The sequence below is a fragment of the Liolophura sinensis genome, chromosome 9, assembly GCF_032854445.1.
Source record: "Liolophura sinensis isolate JHLJ2023 chromosome 9, CUHK_Ljap_v2, whole genome shotgun sequence".
Lineage (NCBI taxonomy): Eukaryota > Metazoa > Mollusca > Polyplacophora > Chitonida > Chitonidae > Liolophura > Liolophura sinensis.
This window is the reverse complement of record NC_088303.1, coordinates 33584936-33610492: the sequence shown is the minus strand read 5'-3', so window position 1 is coordinate 33610492 and position 25557 is coordinate 33584936. Positions and strand designations below refer to the sequence as shown.

General features: G+C 40.3%; 2 protein-coding genes across 2 annotated transcripts; both read left to right on the top strand.

Annotated features, from left to right (window-relative positions):
- On the top strand, positions 1-25371 carry LOC135475802 (alkaline phosphatase, tissue-nonspecific isozyme-like). The gene is made up of 10 exons (XM_064755742.1): positions 1-112; positions 15530-15750; positions 17332-17509; positions 18041-18210; positions 18818-18916; positions 19430-19532; positions 20521-20661; positions 22361-22552; positions 23611-23727; positions 24467-25371. The coding sequence occupies exons 1-10, from the start codon at positions 19-21 to the stop codon at positions 24724-24726; spliced, it is 1575 nt and encodes a 524-aa protein (XP_064611812.1). The 5' UTR covers positions 1-18; the 3' UTR covers positions 24727-25371.
- LOC135474940 (serine-enriched protein-like) lies at positions 11275-12300 on the top strand. The gene has a single exon (XM_064754635.1). The coding sequence runs from the start codon at positions 11275-11277 to the stop codon at positions 12298-12300; it is 1026 nt and encodes a 341-aa protein (XP_064610705.1).
- Positions 25372-25557: the final 186 nt, after the last annotated feature.

The window sequence follows — 25557 nt, the reverse complement described above, 5'->3', positions numbered from 1 at the left end:
ATCAGTTACGATTAAGATATGGTGTCGACAGAAGTCCTGGTTATCCTTGTAATAGTTTTAGGGTGCACTTCCCCCACCCAGGGAAGGGCGGCATCATCCCTAGACGAGGCAGGTAAGTATGGACTACGAATTTGAACTTTGATAGGGAATTCATGCCTGGAATATCCACTGTCTGGCCGGCATCATTGAAAACTGATGACTGCTTCTCTCTTGTGTGTTACCAGCTTTATTTCCTGTTTGTATAATTTCTTACATACCTTTGTCTTTGGGAGCTAGTTTTGAACGTTGTTTTGGAAATAGATCTTGCGATTATCGACTTGGAACGCCCTTTATGTCATGTCGGACATGACGCTTACATTTGAGTAATTCTCGACTATGCAGTGACGCCTAATATAAATTGCACTTAACATCACTTTATTTTTCTACATAATTCTGCTTAAGTCATAGTGCTGGAGGGGGTGTATTCTGATACATTCTAAAACATTTTAAAACAGTTTAAATATTATTCTAAATGAGGTAAACTGGCTAGAGGCTGGGTTTCACGTGTTACGTGTTACAATGTGTTAACTAGCACGCTGTCATCACTGCTCTACTTTTTTGTTCGTGTCTAATTTTTTGTATTTGCTTTAATATAAACTGGGATCGGCTTAGCGAATCGCTGGTAAATTTATGTGCAACGTTACGTCTTTTAGCATAACGTGTAACAACAGTGGCGCCGATGTGTACGTCCGCTGTGAAACGGTGTTCCAGGTGAAAACTGCACGTACATGCTACCATTAACTTGGACACAGAGCTACACGTACAGGTTACCATTAACTTGGACACAGAGCTACACGTACAGGTTACCATTACCTTGGTCACAGAACTACACGTACAGGTTACCATTAACTCGGACACAGAAGTGAAATGCATGTTCATGAGAACGACATGAAATAAAAAAAACTTTGTAAATATTACAACATATACACAAAGATATTGGGAAAAACCCTATTGAGATGGAGGGGTGGGGTAGAAAATATTATAACATACACAAGGGGAGAACGCTGTTGATTTTCGGTGAACTTGAACATGGTTTCCGGAGTTATTTTAGCTATATTTTTGACACGCTATCTGTTGAAGTGTTATTTTCATTCAGCTAGTACCTCATTTACCACGAGCATGTAGTAGAACCTTATAGTTTTTCACTTTTCTGAACCTATTTGTCAAGGTCGCTGGGTCTCTACCTCCTCTCTTTTACCATTGCTTATGGTTGACAGATATTTAGTGCACTGGATGGTATTGAGGGCTTTAGCCATTACACCAGCTCATTTTGAGTAAATAAGTGAGTGCTTGGGGTTTAACGTCGTACGGAACAATTTTTTCAGGCGTGTGACGACGAAAGAATCTTTAGAGTGCATGCAATGTGCCTTCTAGTTGCAGGGCGGATTTACCACGAGCATGTAGTACAACCCTAGAGTTTTTCATTCACCTTGACCTATTTGTCAGGGTCTCTTACACCTGGCTGTGCCTCTACCTCCTCTCTTATGATCGACAGATATTTAGTGCGCTGGATGGTTTTGTGGGCTTTAGCCACTAAAAGTGAGCCAGTAAGTGTTTGGGTTTAAAGTCGTACGGATTTTCACGGCTCTTTTATCTCGTGCTGCTTCACCTAGCTAAGTGCTGCATTACCGCAGACAAGTAACCCCCTACTGATACGAGTCGTTGGACTATCTCCTTCATGCTGAACGCCAAACAAGGACGCTACAACTTTCTGTTTTAAGGCCTTAGGTGTGACACAACCTGATCCCGGATCTACGGCGGACGCTCTACCAACTATCGGGGCCGGTAGCTCATTTTTGGCTTTTTTTGTGTCAATACGACAGTAACATGTATCCCCATCAGTGGCAGATACATGACACGGCGCAAAAGCGCACACACACCCTTGGCAACTTAAATCTTAGTTGGCTTTGTTTGCTAAAAGAAAACACTGTAAAAATATCTTTCATATTATGAACTATCTTGTTAGGTTCAGACATCAAACTATAAACCGCTCTAAAGATTCAAAGCAAATGGCGGAATTCAACGTTTTAAGGATTAAAAATTAGTGGCAGCGTGAATGCATGTTCTACATGTCCATACAACTTTTTTGTTACCACTTTGAGAACCCATTGACCTGGATCCGTTTGTATGATAACATGTGTGCATAGCCCTGATGTATGCAACTTGCAAACTGATACACGAGCATGTAGGCTAAGCGAATATTCACACCCAGTGCACGTGGCCGCTTTAAGACTTCAGAATATCATTTGACTTATATTGAGGACAAGGTTTATTTGATGTCTCACACATGTCCGAGCGCTAGATTTGCCAGCGGCAGTTATAGGTAGGCCCAAGGATAACATGGGATGGTATAGGGAAAATTAACAACAATGGGAGATGTTTGTAGAACTTTGCCTGCTAATAACAGGGAATTATGGCATGTTAGATGACTGAACAATCTACACAGCATATGTAAATTGTGAATGTTAATACAAAATCGCACTTTTGGACATATGTCCACGTGAATCTGACTGGAGGAGGGGTATTAACGCTCATGTTATTTAGATAAGATAATATTTCAAGCACCGTTTCTGCGCGAGTAAACATTATAGGCGCGAATAAAAGGGAAATTGGCTGGATCTCCGCAGTCTAGAAATCGGTGAACCAATCCGAGCAGAGGCCAGGGATTCATAACATCTCCCACAAAAGCGGGCAATCCTTCTGGTAAAAATTTCCAACCTCGAACAATGCAGATACATATCTAAAACCAAAGCGAAGACTTCATGTAAAGTGACATGAATCTTCAGAGCATGTTTCATGTATCAGATAGACACACATTAGTCCTACCATTCTTATTTATCTAATTGTTTATATTTGGTTGATATTTTACGCCGTAGTTGAGAATATTCTGACGAAAATTCACAACGATAGGCAGAATTTCTACAATGGATGGACCGTATCCCAAACACACCGTTAAGCTTGAACAACGAAACCGAAGGTGGTTATCAACTTACACAGTTTTTTCATTATTCGACAAGAGTCATTTGTTTTATGAAATGGCCATTTTAGCGTTTGATGAGCAGCATTGATGGTGGGAGGACCATCCGTAAGTTTTCGAAATATGAAAAAAAATGCCTCTATTAAATACACATGTAAGTCTTCATGTATGTAGATTTGTAAAACTATTCAAACACTCCATTGTTTTTCGTGAGCCACTCATCCTACGTATCCAGCAGCCCATACCTTCGGGGTTTACATAACTATGAGTGCTCCTGTGACGTTTTCATGTTACGTCCCGGATGTTCAGGTGATGTGTATAACATGTTCACGTTACGTGCTAATTCTATAGATATACCATTTACTATCCCTTAATGCTTTATTCAAGGGTTTACTCTGCGAATTACTGTTGGATTGCAACTCGGATGTCTCTGTCCGAAATCCAGGAGCGGCAGAGGAATTTTTTCTGGCTAGTGCCGAGTTTAAGCGACTGTTTTGGCGACCTGTGTGGAAAAAAAACGACCTTCACTGGGTGGTTATGAGAAATTAAGCACAGATCGTGACTGATTTTAATAAACCTAATAAGGAAGTAGTGATAAATTATTGACACCTTTATGGAACCGGATTGAGTGCATTCTTCTGGGTGGATTTCTTTCCAATTCTTTGGCAATATTAATATGACTGCGGGACCTCGGTGGCCGAGGTAGGTAGCACGCCAGCACGGAGTAATGACCCAGGAGCCTCTCACCAATGCGGTCGATGTGAGTTCGTCAAGCTCATGCTGACTTCGGCCGTACGTGGAAAGGTTTGTCTGCAACCTGCGTATGGTCGTGGATATTCCGCGAGCTCTGTCCGGTTTCCTTCAACCATAATGCAGGTCATAATTTAAATTGCTTATGTGTTTTTATATTTTATGCATCGACTGTTTGCTATTGGATCCCAGGAATACCAGTATGTTTAATACATATATTAAACATTATATGAACAAGAAGACAGTTGTATTAGAGAAGGAAATATATTTGTCTCATGTATATTTCGTGCAAGTATGTACGTCACATGTAAGAATGTTCGCCAGTAAATTGTCAAAAGTCGATGGTAAAACTGACTGCCAGTGCATGAGTGAAAAATTTTTGACTGGCGGTAAACGATAATGAATCCGATAAAGTCATAAAAGCCATCTATAATATTGATACATCTTTAATCGTGCACCAGATTTTACTAAAATACGTGGTTGTGTCCCTACGGCCCAAGAACTGTTCTAGTTTGGCATGTGTGGCATTATTTTTTTCTGCAAACCCGTTTTGGGCATTGGGCGTTCGAGGGCAAAGATTGGTTCACTGATCTGACCTTGGCGACACCTTCTACAATAGGTTGGGCTCCAGGCACGACGTGTCGAAAGGAATGGGGATTAGAAAACGTTTTAACCTCACTCGGCTTAAATAGGCGATCACTAGTAAGTCGTTCAAACGAGATATTTTACTTTCCTTGTCCGTCTTAAGGCTTTGTGGTTTTATGCACCTGTGTTACGGTCCTACGAGTTTAATGCCGAACCCCACCACCCCATCTTCAGAGGTAAGAGCGAGGAAACAGGACTGGTTGATCCTATGTATAATGCGACTTGGTGGGGTGTCATATCTGGTGTCTTCGGCATGATACTTCCTGCGCTATGGGCTAGCCTTGCCACCAAAACAAACAGTACACACACACATATATATATATATATATATATATATATATATATATATATATATATATATATATATATATATATAGATAGATAGATAGATAGATAGATAGATACATACATACATACATACATACACCGAAAGTATTAAATTGTTAAGCACGACTGCAAATCAGGGCCCAATTTCACAAAGCGGTGTACGACATTTTTTATCGTACATTTGCCGTGCGATATTTTTGTACGTCACTGTTTCCGTATTATTGCCCTATATGTGCGATTGTCGTACATATACGACATCTTTGTAAATCTCGACCCAGATACCATTCACTCGTTATAAGTGGATCACACACAAAAAATGATGGTAAACTACTCTTAAAATTCATAAAGGGGGGGCACACCATCCCATGCACCACATAAGGATTCAAAGCTTCTAACACATGCAACAGTAATTTATTTCATTCATTCATTTCATTTCATTTCATTCACCGTACTCATGAATACTTCAAAGGCAGAGGGCCTGGTGGTCTATTGATTACAATATTTGCTTCCCTTTTGCATAGAGAGTTGGTGCGGCCCCATTCCCGTCACTGGTTATACGTTGTTGGAATATTCTATATTCCGCGGTGAAGAGGCCGTACATACAGCGAAACGTTTACCTTTCGGCGAAGGTGGAATGTGACAAGAGGTTGGCGTTGTCCCGTGTAAAAATGTTACCCAGAACTGAGTAACTTAAGATGAACTCTTTTGCTGAAAGTTAACAAAAGCCTTAACTCGTCTCTTCATTTCCATACGATCGCTCTGTCGCTCGGAGAAATAGTCCGGCGTAAATGGTATTTACCTGACCTCACGTGCGTGTACATGGCCAATTTCTGTCACGTCCACACCACTGCTTTGCAAATGAGTAGCGCTATCATTAATGCATCCGCACATTATCTGTGCATGTACCCTGGGTGATCAGCGTCGCCATACCAGCGCAGAACAATAACCCAGAGCGTCTCACCAGTGCGGTCGCTGTGAGTTCAAGTCCAGCTTATGCTGGCTTCTTGTCGGATCGTATGTAGGAAGGTCTTCCAGCACGGTTCTGTCCGGTTTCTTCCCACCATAATGCTGGTCCCCCGTTGAATAAGTGAAATAGAGTGCGCCTTCGAAAACCTCTTAAAATAAATAAATAAACAAATAAATTGTGTATATCCTTTGTTATCATCGAAATCTAAATTCTACCATAATGACATCGGTAGTACCGATAATGGGTGTTAGTGGCCCGGACAAAAACTAATTCCGACATCTAATTCCTTACGTTGCCACACATGCCAGCATACTCCCCGATCACCCATCCACCTCACCTTAAGAAACTGAGTGATTCACGTTTATTAACTTTTCTGTGGAAGACAGTTGTAAGCAGAATTTTAAGAATGGATTTTTAAGGGAGTCCTGGAGATGAAATGTTTCTTACAATCTTTACAAATACAGGGTCATTTCAAGAGGGCCGATGGTCTTCTTCCCCGCAGAACATATTTATTCCCTTAATCTGGAGATCCTACCCATCGCCCTTGATTGGTGGCATTCGTGAAATTGTCGTTATAACGATATCGACGCTTTTATAACTCATAGCCAATGGTTGCTGCATGAATTTACTTAGTGGGTCACATTTTAATTTGAAATCTACACCGCGAAATCCAGCACTCTACCAACAGCGCCAATGTCAGATTCCCACAAATTAATTCTAGTATTACCACTGCTTGATTGATTGGCGTCTAACTCTATGCTCAAATCATATTTATTTATATGACGGGGTAAAGTTTATGGCAACAGGTATAGGCCTACTAACAAACAAGCCACGGCCGAAGCAGACAGAGCTGTATTTAAACAGGCGACCTCAAAAATCAATATCCTGATAGTCAGTAGCAGTAAGAGCACTAAAATTTATTCATTTATTTGACTGGAGTTTTACGCCGAACTGAAGAATACAACGGCGGCTAGTATTGTGGTAGGAGGAGACCGGATAGAGCCCCCGGAGAAACCATGACCCTCCGCCGGTTACTGTCAGACCTTCTCACGTACGGTCAGAGAGAAAGCCAGTATGAACTGGGCTGTGCTGCGTTAACAGGCTAACCACTGTAACCTATTTCTTTTAGCCAGTCGCCTATATTCAGCTCTCTGTAAAATCAGTCACACTCGCAACCAAATCTTTTCCTGCAGTCAGCGACACGTAACAACACAAGCTCTACACATGAATATGTTTTAAGTTGTTTAAATTCTTGAAAGGAAAATAAAGTTAAAAACACTCGTCTAATTCATAATATTAAAGTCAGTAAACTCTGTTTCTACGGGCCAAGAAGGCATTGCTTGTGTGACGTCATAATTATTTAAAAAACATGCAGCATACTGGATATTTGGCAGAGTCCAACATGTTTTGAGGGAGGGCCACACCAATCGCCAACACTGCCATCGACTTTAACTGTAAACACTTTCTGACACTGTCATATTTGAAACTGTGATCCGCTTTTACCCGTACAATATACCTTTAAGAAATGAATTTTATTTTATCTCTGGTATTACACAATTTTACGACAGTATGGTTTTAGAGATGGACTGTTAGGAAACAGGAAGCGATCTAGTCGATTGGCAGAGACAGTAGTGTAGGCTGTATTATTGCGTGGAGATTGTTCTGACCGCTTTTGGTGCAGTCATTGTAAAACAAATAACTCCCCACACCCTTGTCCAACGTGGCATTTGCTTTGAATAAGTATGAATAAGTATAAGGGCAACGAGCTCTTTGAGTCGAAACTAAACTTACAAAGTTTCACATTATAAATCAGAAACAGCCTTCTAATTGCACTTTCTTTGTAATTGTATGGACGTCCAATCAATGTGTACAGCCTTGGTTGTTTTGTTAGCCAGAATGACTGATTTTACAGATAGTTGGATATAGGCGACTGGCTAAAAGAAATGGACAGTAGGGTACAAAAACCCCTATAAGCAATGAAAAGCTGCACGCTTTGCTACACACGCATAGTATGTTAATTTGCATTGTCTATCAGTACTTCAGTGTAATTTAACCCAGATTTTATCATATTGTTACGAGATAACCCCAAACCAATACTTTTTGGTAAAATATCATCCTCTGGAAAAAATTGGTAAAATGTTGACAATTCATCATGCCAGAAATAGGCACTTAAGTATTTATTTATTTATTTCACGATGTCATGGCATTTGTGGGTCCTTGCCTGTAAGTGACCTATGACCTCTTGACAAAGAATATGCATGTTTTAGGAAAGATTTTTCATGGTTAATACCGTTTAGATCGTCTTTCTAAATTTAGGGCGTGTTAACTATCAGTTAGACATTAAATATTTTCCTCATTGCAAAGTTGACTGTGATGATAAGCAGACCAATCTGTGAGTTGTTAGGTTAATTGAAGTACTACGTCAATTCTGGCGGATTATAGTGTTGATTAATCAAGATTATTGCATACAGTGTAAATTGATAGGTTAATTATGTGATTAATCAGAAATCAGTCCTCGCAATCATCTCTATTGACGGTTAACTTTAAATGGGATAATTATGATTTCTAGGCTTTTTTAAACTAATTGACAAATCAAATAATTAAATTAAATGACAGAAATAATAAATCAATACTTCCTGGCATATACAACAAAGTGGGGGAAATGTAAGGCTATTACGTGATTCAAAGCACTTCTGACACATGCTGAAAGCCTTTTATCCATTACAGTCATATATGCATACAAATGCAGAGGGTACATTTGCAATATTTTCTTAAACACAACATACAAACATTTTCATTTTCGTTAAAAGCTTTTAAGAAACTCTATCATTAAACGCCCTTAAGTATACCTGTTATCCAAAGGAACTCACCCATAATGCTGGTGTTGCAAGCCTACCAGCTTAAACAGCTCGTCATTGATTCGTTCGATCAAACAGAGAACGTTTGGTGGAATTTCTACCTTCAACAGTTTTAAGGTGGATAGGCTCAGTGTAAATTCTTTAGGCACAACGGGACGCCAGCTCGACTCGCCGCATGCATGATGTCCATTGTTATGGGATCTTCTCTCTCATAATGTGAATTTATACCAGCTGGGTTCCAAGATGGTCAAACTAAAGCCAGAATCTAGAACAAATGAGACAAATTGTGTTGGATTCAGCTAATTACCCGTACATATTTAACAAAAGTGAGTCAGTGCGGTTCGAATGAGTAACAGCAAAACATGTGGATATTACCACCTGTGTGGGATTTCAGCCATATATGAATAGGACTATGATTGAAAACTGTCATATGAATTTAACAAAAGTAAGTCAGTGTGGGTTGAAAAAGTAACACCCAAACACGTGGAACCTACCACTTGGTTCGGATTTCACATTTTTATAAATAGGACAATTAAGGAAAACTGAAACGCTAACCAGGGTATCATTCAGCACACATCTTTATGCTTTGAGAGGTAGGCCTATACAGCTACACGGTGATTTGCTGAAATAACCCCTCAGCATGATGCCTTGTCAACGACTTGTTTACAATACCACTCTGAAACCACATCGTTATTCAGCCCTTTCATTCCTTGTTTTTACTTTCCAGAAATGAAAACAAACATGACATCTGATCTTAACCATCTGCCGCTATTGCGATGGTTCACTACTAATTGAATTCGCTTAACTGAACCAAAAGTTACAGTCGTTCTCTAAACAGCAAAGAATCAAATCTATCAAAGTCTAGCCCTAAGAAATCTACATCTGTAAATCCGGTGGTTGAATTACTCATACAGTTATAGTTATGACCTTATAGTATACATGTTATTTAATTATTTCTATATTTCAGAGTTTATTACTAGCTCCTAGCAATCAAGTTTCCTCCGCCAGTAAATATGAACGCCGTCAAAAGAGTGAAAATTTTTAAGCATAGCATAAACTATGCTATGTTTTTTGAAACTATGGACACATATATTCAAACTGTTCCGTGCTTTTAATGGAAAGATTTTAAAATCAAGAATGACTCATATTACTTCATAATCCTTTTGAACTTAACTCCTGTTTGTAAGTAGAAAAAATCGAAAGAAAGGTACCAATACAACTATAGACACGAACTATTCCTAACTGATAACAAATGTTTTTCAATGGGTTTTTTTTTCAGTACAAAAATAAAGACAAATGCATTACAAGGTTAAGCGTCAAAATTATTGTCAGTAGCTGGAGAAAAGTAAAGCGCATTTAAAGACAAAATTAGAGAATAGCCGACGCGTGTCATATAGGAAGAAAAAACAACACATTTGCTACCAAAGAGTGATCTGCTCGGGTCATTTTTGCGACTAGACATGTTGGCCGACGGGATCGACAGGGGGTGACGCGTGCGTCTGACTTCTACCAAACGCTATATCCGAGGTGAAAGAAGTTGACGAATATAATGATCAGAGACAGGTTTTGTCTTAAATTTTTTTTAAAGAATGCATTAACTTAACTGAAAAATTGCTGTTCAAAGAGTTTTTCGAAGTTCGAACGCGATGTTAGCTGTGAAAAGCACAAATATCAAGATCAAATTTTCTGCCAGTCACTCTACATTGAATCGTCGACAGCAGATCACGAAGTAAATGGAAACAAAAAAAATGTTGATATAGTCCACGAAATGGACGTGGTTTTAAACGCCATCGGTGTGAAAATACATTTAGTCACTAATTACAATTTACTTTTCGTTTCCATCAAATCAATGTTTTGATAAAACTCCCAAATCACAATTACACATGGCGAGGTGTTGATGCAAATGACTTTGTGATAATTGCTGTGTTGCATGAATGTTTGTTCTGTTAATGCATATGACGTTAATGGATCTGCCTTGTTAAGTTTTTCGAGTGATTGCGTGTAAATCACTTCATATGTCAAGTGGGAGTAGAAGTTCATTTGGGCACTTTCATTACCCTTTCATTGTTCGTATCCACATTTCAGAGTAAAGATTTCATGACTAAACTTGACGAGATGAACTTCACTCGGCTTCACCGAAAGTCTTCAATTACCATAATCTGTTTAATTAAAACGTGTTTGATACAAACCTCTGTGTGAGAACAAAACCCACAATTGTAGCTTTTTCCCGCGTAAAGGTGTGAACCATACGGGGTCTCCCTATGGGAGTCGAGACTTCATCCAGCGCGCCGAATTCCAAGCTGTCACCTGATCCAGATCGCTTCTGTCGTCTGCCTTCTGCCGGGATATTGCGGGCGAGAGAAGCGACTGGTGGTCTGCAAGACACTGATTGGTACTGAATGCTGGTAATAGGGGAGACTAAGGAAGCCGACATGCTAAAAAGATAGCGGGATATGTATTATGTTTTCGCGTCGGGGAACCGGCGTCAGAATTATTCACGGTGCCAAACATTCAAAGCCAATCAAAACCCTGTCTGCCTCGGCAGTCCGACGGCGGACTGACGATATATAAGACAGGAGAGCGACAGTCTTGTCAAAGATATCAGTGTCCACTTGAGAATCACCATACCTGCTCATTCGAGTGACTGTGTATTCACAATGTTTTCACGCCGTGCTCACACCGATCTACCTGCCACGACAACGAACGTAAAGATGATCAGAATTGCCAGCACTGGTACGTCTAGAGCACACATCTCACACGAACCACGGATGTACATGAATCAATCAAAGTCAAAACCCGACTCCATGCAGTTTAAAAACACCAAGCAGATATGTGACGGCTTAAGGCTCATTTTGGGTATGCCAGAGATGTGTGACGTTAAATTTTTAGTGGGAGAAAATCAGACGCCGGTGTACGCTGTAAAAGCCATACTGGCTACAAGAAGCAGAATCTTTTACAATATGATACGGTCGCACAAGTACATTACTGACGCCAAGGCTTCAATTCCTGCTAAAAAGGCGAAGGGGTTTGTGGCCAAATTACGACGGCTAACCAAGAGAGGGTTGGAGCCATTGAAGAAGTCTTCTAAGAAAAGCACTGCTTCTCCAATAGAACCGTCCACTCTCGTCATCCCTATTACCGACTTCGAGCTTGACATTTTCCAAAGAGTAATTCTTTATATGCACAGCGGGAGCGTCAATGTGGACGTGTCGTCAGTGATCGGCGTCATGACGGCAGCCGACGTCTACGGTATTTCCAACCTCAGGAAAGCTTGCTTGCAGCTCGCAGCCCGCTTCATTACCATGAAAACAGTTCTTCAGCTGCTCGCTTCATCGGAACCTTACATGAGCTTCAGATGCATCACAAGTCTCCTGAACAAAATCCTGGCGTTCATAGCGGCGAGAGCAGACGACATTTTAGTGCAGCCGGACTTCGAACATCTGCCAAAGGCCGCAGTGAAGGCCGTCTTATTCCGGCCCGATCTTCAGACCACGGAGGAAAGGAAATGGGATGCTGCTGTTCAATGGAGTCGACAACACTGCAACTTAAAGGAAATCTCCGTGTTTCGCGAAACCATAGGAACATTTGTCCCCCATATAAACTTTGTGAAGATCAGCTGGTCGAAACTCAACCGGGAAATTCTTCCGATGAATATCTTACCGGAAGAAGAATTGTCACGCGTCATGATCACGTGCTGTCCACCCCCGAAGCCCCCTCGTCAAAGGCGGAGTCTCTGAGTCCAAAGAAGACGATATCCCGATATATTTATGTTAAAACTTATGAAATTGTATATAAACTATATTCCAGTTTTAGTGCTCCATCAAACTGCTGTGATTAAATGAATATTTGAGACAGGCCTTATACAAGTCTATGGGATATGTGTGTTGCCTTGGTGCGGTTTTGATTGCAGGATTGTACATACTTACAACACTGTTTGTCAGTTAGATACAACTTACAGGTCATTTCAGTATTTGTAAATAAAAATGCACAAAAACGAATTTTGATCTTGACTGGTTTTCTTATCTGCTGCAAAGTTTACAGTTTCTGTAACATTTGGTCTTCTTATGTTGTTTTTTTCTTGGAGCGTGGAGGAGGACAATGTTTCACATTTAATAAGTGAGGCAGAGTAAGTTTACGACAAATGTAGGATAAAATATGTCGTACTCCTGAAACTGGGCCCTGGAGAAGACCGGAAGGAGCGAGGGGGGGGGGGGGGGGGGGGCGCTAAAGTGTTTTTTTATGAGTCTCCCTAAGAAATAGATTGAGGCGTATTGGGTGAAAATGTAACCACGAGCAGAATTTGATTCATTTATTTGTTTGATTGAAATTTTACGCCGAATATTTCTTCTTTACGACGGCGGAAAAATCATTATGGTGGAGTGGGGGTGGGGATGAGTTGTAAAGAAGTTTACGATCACATCCTCTATTTCAGTATGACATAAAGCCTTACAGTCCAATTATACCGTTCACGAATCAGACGACTTTCAAAGACACTTATAATAAGCCGTGTCAGCTCTTCAGAAGTCCCACGAATTCTCGCAGGTTTGGACGAGACAGGGTGGAGGCTCTCACAACTAACGTGGTTTAAAGTAGTTGCTAGATTGAACATACATCTTGCCTAGTCGTCTGTCGGTTCAACGTGGCTGTTAACGGCACCAGTAAAATTACGTCTTTTAGCCACATTAGCTTGGTAGAGACCCCCACCTTTTCTCATCCAAAACTGCATAAACTCTTGAGAGTTTTCAAATGCCGATTCGGCTTGTACCGGCAAGGCATGTTGTACATCATAGAGATTTTCTTCTGTGTGAATAGCATGTCTTTGGCTATACTCTTAAAATTTAAGTGTCATACAGTTAATGCTGTCAAGATCTTATAAAGAGTTGTAAAGAGTTACAAGTATCTGACCAGTTTTATTAAATAAATAGTTAATGTTTCAACACTCTTCAAAGGTGCTCATATTCCAATTCCATTAAAAGTGTTAAATTATTGTTATTTGTGTTTCAAGTGCTGGTTTAGAGTGTTCGTTAACCAGCTTTAATGGAGTTGGTATGAGAACACTTTGAAGAGTGCTAGAACGATAACACTTTATAAAAATGGTCAGATAACGTTATATATGCAGTCCACCCCTTGTGGTCTTAACAGTGTTAAATCTAACACTTTGGTTTTAAAAGTATATGTATACTCAGATAGTATAACCAATGACTCTATAACAAGAGAGATATCGTGCGATGAAATTTTATGTTGGTTGTCTCTTAGCCTCTACCCAACCCCCTCACACCACCACCATTCCCTCTTCCAAAAAAAACACATTTAACAAGAGATTCTCAATCGGTGACATATATCTATACTGTCCACAATGTTGAAATGGGCGCTTTATGCATATAGGTGTACATCGTTTTACACATTTACTCGTCATAGTCACAATATATTCGTTAGAATTCATTCTATAGCGTCTGCGAAGATACCGTCGCCTTTACTCTGAGTAAAGGGTTTATTATTACACATAGCTAGCTTTAGGTGACAGCAGGCCTCTTGCTTGTCATGTCAATTAGACTTGGCATTTACGACTCACTTTATCAAGTGCTTTGACACACATGAGCAGAAAAGTGAAGCATTCAGTGTATATCTATAAATTTAGCAATGTGCTGGCCAAAGGTGATATACAAGACGATGATCATGCTGGCCCTTCGTAGATTTCTTCAGAAAGAACACAAAGTGATCACACAAAACACACCTAGCGATGTCACTCGTGTAGCAATCGTGATATACCAAACACTGAACAAACAATCATGTCGCTTTCCTGTGTATAGTCCCGCCCATCTCGCGCGCAGATAAATTGATACAATCATGTACACATATATAAAAGATTTAAGAAATGAGCTTCCTCGCACCATAATGCTGACCTCCGTCGCTTAAAATAAATATTCTTAGTACAGTGTAAAACTCCAGTCAAATAAATAAATAACTACAGAAATAAATGAGAAATAAACGAATACTTCTAGAATGCATTTTGGGCAAGAGGGGTTGGAGAGTTTGTTTTATTTTCTTCTATTCCAAAATTAATCACATCTGACCATGAAAAGTTGATTCGCCAGAAGGTCTTGCTTAGTACAGCCTAACTACGTAACCGATGGCTGTAACGCGTGACACACGTGCGCGAACGATAAGGTGCCTTTCTCGTTTAAAAGAATCACGTGAAACCCCGAAAGAAAGTGTACATGTACTATCACTCAGTACAGCGTGACGGTATATTCCTATTTTGATTGTCTATTTGTCACTCATTATCACTCATTCATATCATCTCATACATACGCAACCTGTTTCACGTGTCAATTGGCGATATAAGGAGTTACATCGAAACGTAACTGTCAATAATCCATGCATGGATAAATGCTATCTACAGGTAATTTCCCTGTTCTTCATCCGATAAACCAGCTCCAAAATGGCCGTCAGTTCTAAAAAAGATATTTGGCTTGAGAACCAGAGTGTGCAAAGTTTGTTTCTCTGAGAGCCATTCGAACGTAGAGTGTTTCGTCCAGTGATTTACTTTCTAAAAGAGATAATTAATGTATTAAGCTTTTCCAAAGATATTTTTGAAGGTTCTGCTATCATTGCATCAATGAAATCTACTTTCTGTTTTCTTACATATGTATGTATGTATGTATGTATGTATGTATGCCTGCGGATTAAGGTCGTAAGAAACAATTTTCCACTGATATGACGACGAGGAGTCATTAGGTGTGTGTAAATATATGTGTTTTCTTGTGACAGGACTGGTCAATGCCACCAAAGTGCTGCCGCCATTGAAGCATCATGCCGAAGACCATACATGACACCCCACCCAGTCACATTATACCGACACCGGACTAACCAATCATATTTCCTTGCCCTAACCTCTCAATGTTGAGCGCCAAGCGAGGCAGCAGCGAGTACAATTTTTAAAGTGCTTTGTTATATAACTTTCAGATGCCGATTTCTGGAATACCATGGCTCAGAATGACCTGAAAGATGCCTTAAAAATGAAACCAAATTTAAACGTAGCAAAAAACGTGATCCTGTTTCTGGGTGATGGGATGGGCGTTTCCACAGTGACGGCGGGTAGGATTCTCAAAGGTCAGGTCAACGGTGAAAGAGGTGAAGAAGAGAGTTTGACCTTTGACACTTTTCCGTATTCGGCATTGATCAAGGTGAGTTGTATTTTTCTGTAATCCCTGTCAAATCTGCAGAAAACAAGAGTAAAGCACAACTTACTTTTATTACTCTTAACTTATCTGTGTCTAAATGACCAAATAAACTGTTTGGCAAAAAATCGATTCTGTTCACCGTACTTCGCACAGCGCATATGCCGCACTCTATATACTTGCTTTACATCCTTGCCACCACTAAACAAGCTTGACCTCTCGAACCTGTGTGACGTACGTAGGCTTGTTTAGGCCTAGGATGACAATTCGTATTCTCGCGCGGAAATTCTTGATCAGCATTCATCAATAAAATCGTTCCAAGGAAGGGCCTCCAGGTGTTTAACGTACCAGTGCCGCGCAATGACCCAGGAGTTAAGGTCCAACTCCTGCTATTCTTCCACTCCGACAGTATGTGGAAATATATGCCTGCAGCCTACAGGTGGTCGTGGGTTTCCCCGTTTTCCTTCCACTATGGTGGAATGGTAATGGTGACCGCCGTCGTATAAGTGAAATATTCTTGAGTACGACGCAGAAACAGTAATCCAAAAAGTAAATAAATAAAATAGTTTAAGGTGTTGCTTAGAATCATCGTGTGAATACATTAGACAAAGAGAGTGCGTGGCAGAGTTTTTTGTGTTTTCTGACATCACTTACGGGCTCATCACCTCGGCCTCGCCGTTGTTAAAGATTTCTGTACAAAATTAGCTAGTGGCGCAAGGTAAGGTAAGGAGTATGTCTCCTCACAATGAAAACTGTCTTCATTGAAGATCTAACTCGGTAGATAGGCTACACAAAACACAATACTCATATGTAACGCAGGCAATGTTTCGTTATCAAAGCAATAGAGCGTTTTTAAACGAAAAAGATTGCTTTTAGAGTAAGGAAATATCAGTTTATTAATGTGTTTGGTGATTGATGCCATTACTAAGAATTATCGACTTTATACAATGGCGGTAATGTTTTACCTTGGGTTGCTTTGTTGTTGGGTGGGTGGAACTAAACCTTCCTGTCAAAGCTAAGCATTTTTAAGCTAAATTACAATGTCACCACCGAAAACAACATTATCCCCAAGGTCCAAAATAAGGATATTGATCCCTTCAGGCGCTTGTTATCTATCAATTCCTTTCTTTCTGATGCTGCAGAATACAAAGCGTCCCATTCAAGTCTCTTCAAGTATCGAATTGAAATACACAACGTAACTGCTAAAAGTAAGAAGTGCATTTCGAAGAAGCAAGATTCCACAGTTTCCATTGTACTCCTTGGAACCTTGGTGGCATTAAGCCATGGGCGATGATCCCTCGTGCAACCTCACATGAAATAGGCTGGAGACCATTTGCCTCTCGCCAATATGGTATATACATGGAAAAGTTTACCAGTGTAGCTTGCCAAAGGTCGGTGGTTTACTCTAGCATCCTCCATCCATAATATACTGGAGGTCATTGTATGAATGAAACGTTATTGTCTATGGCATTAAACAATGGTAAGAAAAACCGAAATGCATTCATCAAAGTGCAATTACTTTCAATCCGCCAGACAAGTAGCTTGTGATAGTGTGACTGTAAAAAAATAGTCTTCCTTTCACTGCAGACATATAATGTGAACCAGCAAACCCCAGACTCTGCGGGGACCGCCACAGCCTTCTTAGGTGGGGTCAAGACCAACGCCGGTGTGGTAGGATTTACCTCCCGTGTTACCCGAGGCAACTGTTCCCTGTCAACGGAAGAGAACAAGGTGGACTCCATACTGGACTGGTCTTTACGTGAAGGTTGGACTGCGCTTTGCTAGTAACGTTACTCGGGGTAACATTTATTAAAGACAATTATTTCCAGTATATTTGAAACAATGTTATAAATTTAAACAATGAAATGTGTCTGCAGGCTCTTAAAATAGTTGAGCCTAGCGCAACGATTGGCGTAGTTCAGAGTCCATCTTTTAACGAAAAAATACAGGCAGTGGTTCTTTTAACCAGGTGTGCCGTTACATAATCATTTTAATCATTCGTCCAAATTCTGCCAAATGCCTTTACTACGACACTCAACGTCCGAAGAAAAGGTAAAACGCACAGAATAATTTGCAGGCAAATTAGTAAAGTGCTGCCTCATAGAAGTATCATGCCTAAGACACTTAGCATGGTACCAGGTTAATCAGATTCAAGTTACGCCCTTGTAACCGAGTTATACAATAAGAGGCCAACTCAATTGTTCTTAGTGTCTTTGGTATGACCTTACACGTGGAGGAACCACAATAATTTTATATATTATATTTATTAATATTAATAATATTTCTGTGCCGACAGGCAAGTCTGTGGGTTTGGTCACGACAGCTCGGATAACACACGCCACCCCGGCCGCAGCGTACGCTCACAGCGCTGAACGTAACTGGGAGAGCGACGTTCATTTGTCTAACGTTACCGAGGGATGCAAAGACATCGCTGATCAGCTCATCACGGACAACCGTGACATTCAGGTAAATATGTCACACAGCATGTAACTGTGACAATAGAACCGTGACATTCAGGTAAATGTGTCACACACCATGTAACTATGACAACAGAACCGTGACATTCAGGTAAATGTGTCACACACCATGTGGCTATGACAACAGAACCGTGACATTCAGGTAAATGTGTCACACACCATGTGGCTATGGAAACAGACATCATTGTCATGTGTGGACATGCAAGTTACAATCTCAGATTTCCTTTTCCCTCCACTTAGCAAAAACAGTAGGCCTACTCACAAACATGGCCGTAGATTGTGTTTTATGGATTGTAAGTGTATTTTTTCCCAACTAGAAGCCATGGGATTTAAAAGAGTGTGAATGTTATTTGGAAACTGGATATATGTTGGAGAACTCGATATAACATGTTACAAAGTAAATCTGTAATATCGTCCGTATGTATTAAATGCACTCACAACATCGTAAATCGGAATGGTTGGATGCAGGGAAATGAAAAACGTCGTGTTTTTGTTGAGGTGATGCTATTTATTTCTGACAGTTAAAGTTTTGATTTTGCTGCGCATTTTCTGATCTTTATGTGTGTACAATGTACTTCATGTCTGTTTTTGTAAAGGTTTTGTTTGGAGGTGGAAGAAGGGCATTCGTTCCGCTAGGCAGTGTCGCCCCAGAAGACACCAAAAACAACAGAAAAGATGGTCGAAATCTGATAGCTGTAAGACTCGCACATTAATTATAATATTTATGAATCACTCAGCGAAAGCGATGGTGGATTCTTCTTAGTTTCACACTCAGAGCGAAATATATCTATTCTGTATATACAGTCTACATTTAGTTGATTCATGAGTTTCTAACATCGACCGTTGTTATGTTGAAGAGATCCAGTCAAATTTTCTACCGCAATTTCCCAGACGTTAATATTACTTCGCACAAACACTTATTTTTAGGCTTGCATATATTTTACGGTTTTCAAAAACTTATTTATTTATTTCCAGTCAAAGAAAAACCAAAACGGATTTTTAACACACCTCATTGGCTCAAAGTAGGTCTATTATTTGCATTTGCTAAATTTACATTTAATAACATATGGTTTTAACAATTACGCAATGATCGTGGTTATTTTCTTAATGGTGGTCTTTGAATCGTATCTAAAGTATGAAACTCCCAATGAACAATAATACAACCTTACACTGTGTGCTGTATGTAACCATTGTGGTTTCTATATCAGGAGTGGACTGAGGACAAAATAAGTCGTGGTAAAAGCCATGTAGTTGTTAATAACACCCAACACCTGAAAGAAGTGGACCCAAATGCAGTGGATTACGTCCTAGGTAGGAAATAAGATAAGGAGACACTTGGTGATTTTCTTTTTCTCTTATTTGTTGACACCTCAAAACTAAATTGGTGAAACGTTGTCTGCGTGTTGTGGGTGGGGTGTTTTCAAAGTGTTGCCTCAGTGAATCTGCACGAAATAATGGTGGCTGTTTAACTGTAAGTTTAAACAAAGCACCCTTCTGAAGGGATCGACACCCTTTTAAAGGCAAAGAAAACACTAATGTGAAGTATATGTCAGATGAAAGAGAATTAAACACTGTCTATTAAAGTAGTTCAATTTGTTGTTTTTTTTTTAGAATTTGTTCAGTCTAGTGAAATGTATTTCAAGCACTGGTTACTAAGGTGGTCTTTTAAATCTTATTATATTAGAACCCGTGACGTCAGGTTTTGCATTATTCAAAACGCATATACATATAGATCTATGGATGCATTCGCCAACTGAATTATTGAATTATTTGAAGCAAACCATACGGATGTGACGTTACTGCCTAGCCACCAAAAGCTTTTGTCCGCTACAATTCTGATGAAGTATCACTCGAGCGATAATTAACCGATGATTTCCAACCGAAGACTGCTCGTCATATATCGTTTGGAACTCAGCTGGAAGCTCAGCTTTATATCTCTGACTTGTTTCGCTTCACGTCTCACAGAGCTTCAGATATCTACAACCAAAATGTGCTGGGAAATGGAACATTCTTTGTTCTCTATTATACCATATAACCACTCAGCCGAATATGTAGTCACCAAAACAGGACCACATTCGCGTCACCGAGCATAAATTACTGGACTTATGAACTTGCGCTTATTTCCGGTGAAACCTCTTTTGATTTTAAAATTCCCGCGCTGGTCATATATATTTTGGCGTTTGTATCACAAGGAGGTTTTGTATAATTCTGCTTGTAATTGTGGTAAGCGCCTATCAGTGTGATTACCCAATATGACTAAGTTTCTAATGCACATATTGGTTAAATCTTATCCCTATAGGGCTGTTCAGCAATAGCCACATGGACTATGAAGTCAGCCGAGATAAATCTCCCACTGGACAACCTTCACTGGCCGAAATGACTGAATTGGCAATAAAGGTGCTGCAAAAAAACGAAAAAGGATTCTTCTTGCTTGTGGAAGGTAACTCTCGTACACTAAGAAACCATATATGTACCATCAATCTGGGATTTTTTTCTTTTGATGTGTTATAATTAGCAATTTCTCCACCTTTTACCTACCGATGACGAGCACTCGCGGCCGTGTTGGATGTAAACACAAGAATTTTATAATCCCTCCTGAAGTGTGCCTACAATTGAACGTATGTACAATTCATGTGTTAGAGATTCAGCACGACATCGGGTGGAAGTATCATACGAACAATATGTTCACATATTGTACTGATTGTGTGTGCTCATCCCTTGTCTGGCTCTCGATAAGAAGAATAGACAACGTGCCTTATCTGGCTCTCGATAAGAAGAATAGACAACGTGCCTTATCTGGCTCTCGATAAGAAGAATAGACAACGTGCCTTATCTGGCTCTCGATAAGAAGAATAGACAACGTGCCTTATCTGGCTCTCGATAAGAAGAACAGACAACGTGCCTTATCTGGCTCTCGATAAGAAGAATAGAAAACGTGCCATGTCTGGCTCTCAGCATAAGAGGAATAGACAAGGTGCCTTGTCTGGCTCTCAGTATAAGAGGAATAGACAACGTGCCTTGCTTGTCTCTCATCATAAGATGAGTAGACAACGTGCCTTGTCTGGCTTTCAGTATAAGAGGAACAGACAACGTGTCTTGTCTGGCTTTCAGCATAAGAGAACTAAACAACGCGCCTTGTTTGGCTCGCAGCATAAGAGGACTAAACAACGTGCCTTGTTTGGCTCTGGGCATAAGAGGAGTGGGCAGCGTGCCTTGTCTGGCTCTCAGCATAAGAGGACTGGACAACGTGCCTTGTTTGGCTCTGGGCATAAGAGGACTGGACAACACTCCTTGTCTGGCTCTCGGCATAAGAGGACTGGACAACGTGCCTTGTTTGGCTCTCAGCATAAGAGGACTGGACAACGTGCCTTGTCTGGCTCTCAGCATAAGAGGACTAAACAACGTGCCTTGTTTGGCTCTGGGCATAAGAGGACTAAACAACGTGCCTTGTCTGGCTCTCAACATAAGAGGACTGGACAACGTGCCTTGTCCGGCTCTCGGCATAAGAGGACTGGACAACACGCCTTGTCTGGCTCTCGGCATAAGAGGACAAAACAATGTGCCTTGTTTGGCTCTGGGCATAAGAGGACTGGACAACACTCCTTGTCTGGCTCTCGGCATAAGAGGACTGGACAACGTGCCTTGTTTGGCTCTCAGCATAAGAGGACTGGACAACGTGCCTTGTCTGGCTCTCAGCATAAGAGGACTAAACAACGTGCCTTGTTTGGCTCTGGGCATAAGAGGACTAATCAACGTGCCTTGTCTGGCTCTCAACATAAGAGGACTGGACAACGTGCCTTGTCCGGCTCTCGGCATAAGAGGACTGGACAACACGCCTTGTCTGGCTCTCGGCATAAGAGGACAAAACAATGTGCCTTGCCTGGCTCTCAGCAGAAGAAACATACCACTAAAGGTTGACCACGGGTCAGTATAATGCAACAAGCAAACGCCATCGATCGTATATGGTACGGTATATATAGTGGGAAATGCTGCAGTACAATGGAAGTCCCAGATGTAACCCCTGTTCATCACAAAATAACTTTTAACATCGATGACCAGAATATGATGCTCCGAATGCATACATAGCCACGTAATTTGGTTGTAGGGCTATTTGAATACTGTACTGTATGTCGTTGCAGGAGGGCGGATTGATCATGGCCATCACGCAAGCAGAGCTGCAGCGGCCTTACACGAGGTGCTTACATTTGACGCTGCCATAGAGACCGCCCTGGGATTGACCAATCCCGAGGACACTCTTATAGTCTCCACGGCAGATCACTCGCACGTGTTTGTGATTGGTGGATACCAGGAACGTGGCAACAATATTTTGGGTAGGTAATCTTTCACAAGATGAAAGTGAAAAGCCTCTTTTCTGTCTGAGGTCATTAGGCATGTACCTTTAGCGACTTCACTGGTCGAATCTCCATGGGTCTCTGAACAACGAGGTCGCTGAATCGAATGTAACTCTCGGCAACATTCATTTAAAACTGGAGGGCGGTGATCTAGACCCTGGGCTCTCCGGCTTCCACATTCCACCCGACTATAAGTGAAAAATTATAGAGCACGGCGCTAAACACCAATCAAAGGAATTATGAAATGATGTAATTTGCCAAATCTTGATATATTATCATATATTAATTGAAAAATTTTAATTGCTTTATGTCATAAGACACGCCATGCAAATAAGAAAGAATTAAAATTAATTTGAAAATTTTCTTCAGTTGGAAAGTTTGGAAGTCTGATATAAACGTCACTTTGTCAAGTTCCAGACAGATGTCATGTTTTTAACAAAATATAACTGGAGGAGATTTGGGGGGTATTTGATTTACCAACAGAAACTTTAGAAAATTGCTATGGAAATTTATATTTGAAAAGTAAAGGAAATCGATTCAGGTAGTGGAAAGTTTACATATTTGAGCGCAGTTTAATATAGCAGCCACAAAAATGAAGCCTGGATTAACACATGTTTAATATAAGTCAATAATGTGTGATGGGATTAAGGATAATTAAACTGTCGCCAAATAAAGCACATAATCCGCATTAAAGAACATTACAGAAGGATTGTTGGCTAGGATGGTATAGCAAAGTCCAGCAAGTCTAGAATGTACCTGGTGTATGTATGGACTGTATGCGATCTCACTTTCTTTTCTTTAATTCTTTCTTTTTGTTTCATTCTGTCCTTACAAATATGTATTAACATTTAATCCTGATATTAACTTTTTAGTCTGGATTTGAACTCGATTACTCTTTTTAGAGTCAGACGGGTATTTAATGAGGTCTGATTTAAGATTTAGAACACTTTGAATATCGAGCTTTTTGTCGTTTTGAGGACGACATGCATAACCATAATTACACGCGCTCTCATCCAGCTTGCTCATTATCCCGGCAGGTTTGGTGAATGAAAATCTTAGCGAAACCACTGACGGGAAACCGATGACGACCTTGCTATATGGGAATGGTCCTGGCTATTCCGTCCCTCGTCCCGATCTCACAGGTGTCGACACAAGTGAGTATACCTGTGCCTTTCTAACAATAAAAAATATTGGGATTTTTCTAATCATTTTCTTTATAAAGAAAAGATAAATGCGATACGAAACGTATATGTGTGTTGAAAGAGTACCTGACCAAAACCGTAGAAGGCGCACCTCTTTAATTTTGTGATGTCAAATAACTGAGTTTAAATACACATTTTATATTCAGTCAAATCGCGAACATCAAGAAACTTAAAAGTGCAGACTTGTTATCAATTTTAACCACTCATACGCGAGTTTTCTCCATAATCCAAGAACACACCTGTTTCCGCTGTGACGTCAGGCGATCCGTGCATGTGTCTCCTTTTTGTCAGATAGATTTAATCAGCGTACTGGCCCATGTATTCCACGACTGCGTAAAGAGTTCCATATTAAAACAGATTTCTTGTCACCAAGAACGCCAGAAAAAAGGATTGTGCCCGTTGATAAATAACCAAAGAATAGTAAAATATGTCTGATTTATTATTTCTTTTCTTTTAACACGGTTTTCTAGTTTTTATAAAACTTTTTAAAAAAGGGGAACGTCAGTTCATGTTTCTATAAGTTTTTATGAGTGGTGATCGTTGGCAATTAGGCCTACCGGTGCCGGGAGTTTAGTAAATGCATAAAGCTTAGATTTTCGTCACGCCTGATGCTTGAAAGGAAACATTTCCTGTGTGCTGTTCAAAGTTAATATCATTTGGTATAAGCAAGTGTAAATGTTTTATGTTGCAGCCGACAAGGACTACAAACAACAGAGTGCAGTTGGCAAGTCGTCGGAGACTCACGGCGGAGAGGATGTCTCAGTTCACGCGATTGGTCCAATGTCACACCTCTTCCACGGTGTTCGTGAACAGAACTTCATTGCGCATGTGATGGCGTATGCTTCCTGTGTCGGTCAAAACAAGGATCACTGCAATTCCGGAAATCAGTTGTCAAGTGTCTGCGTTTCCTTCTTTCCACTCATATTAACGATTTTGCAGCGTTGGTTTTGATAATGCTTTTTATAGTGGAATAACTAAAGTGTAGCTATTTTCTCTTAGCCGGTGGCTGAAAACAAAATCTAAGATATTGTAATAACAAAATGATGAAGGTGAGGAGAAGACTGAAGATCAAATTGAAAACAGAGAAGAACTTGTTTGTATCTCCTTTATAATACACCGGAAACGTTTATGATATGTAACGAGGGGGGGTAACTCTGAAGGCGATGCAAGGAAAAATGTTCGATTGTTTCATTTTTTTTCTACCAGGAAACGCTTGCATGTGACCTCCGTAGCTTCATGTGGTCTTAGCTATATATCATAGTATTTTTCTGGATTCACCACTGGAAATGCTACGAAAAGTGCATAAATCTCTATAATACAATGCCTTATATAAGCATGTTGCACACATAAACCCACGAGTCTTTTACAGAAAGACCATGAGTGTGGGCCTTGTATGTACATGTATTTTCCTTTCAACGTTTCCTTTGAACTATGAATTTTTTGTGTCTTAATGGTTGCGTTATCTAGCGTTACACCCAGATATTTCAATTGTATCACTGAAAGACGGCGTGTCTTACAGGACGTGGGTCCGAGTTTGAAGTTTGCATCTTAGCAACATTTCTCCTTGAATAAATTTGTCGGTCGTTAATAACCATTTCCCAATTTCCCAACAAATTCACTGCATAAACGTTGTGAAAGCCAATCCCCTGAGGGGTCTTGAGGGTTGATATTTTATTAGTGAGCAACTTTCCAGACTGAAAAGCTGACCCAAAATGATGCTTGCGCGAATAATTCTGCCTCAGCCCGGCAATGGGTTGGGGCGGATGTGAGCTATAGTGTCTG

Bases quoted from the DNA above. Each gene is read 5' to 3' on its own strand.
- LOC135475802 (XM_064755742.1), top strand. From the start codon at position 19: ATGGTGTCGACAGAAGTCCTGGTTATCCTTGTAATAGTTTTAGGGTGC. The intron at 15,751-17,331 runs GTGAGTTGTATT...CTTTCACTGCAG, and splicing joins CGTATTCGGCATTGATCAAG to ACATATAATGTGAACCAGCA. The intron at 18,917-19,429 runs GTAAGACTCGCA...TTTCTATATCAG, and splicing joins ATGGTCGAAATCTGATAGCT to GAGTGGACTGAGGACAAAAT.
- LOC135474940 (XM_064754635.1), top strand. From the start codon at position 11,275: ATGATCAGAATTGCCAGCACTGGTACGTCTAGAGCACACATCTCACAC.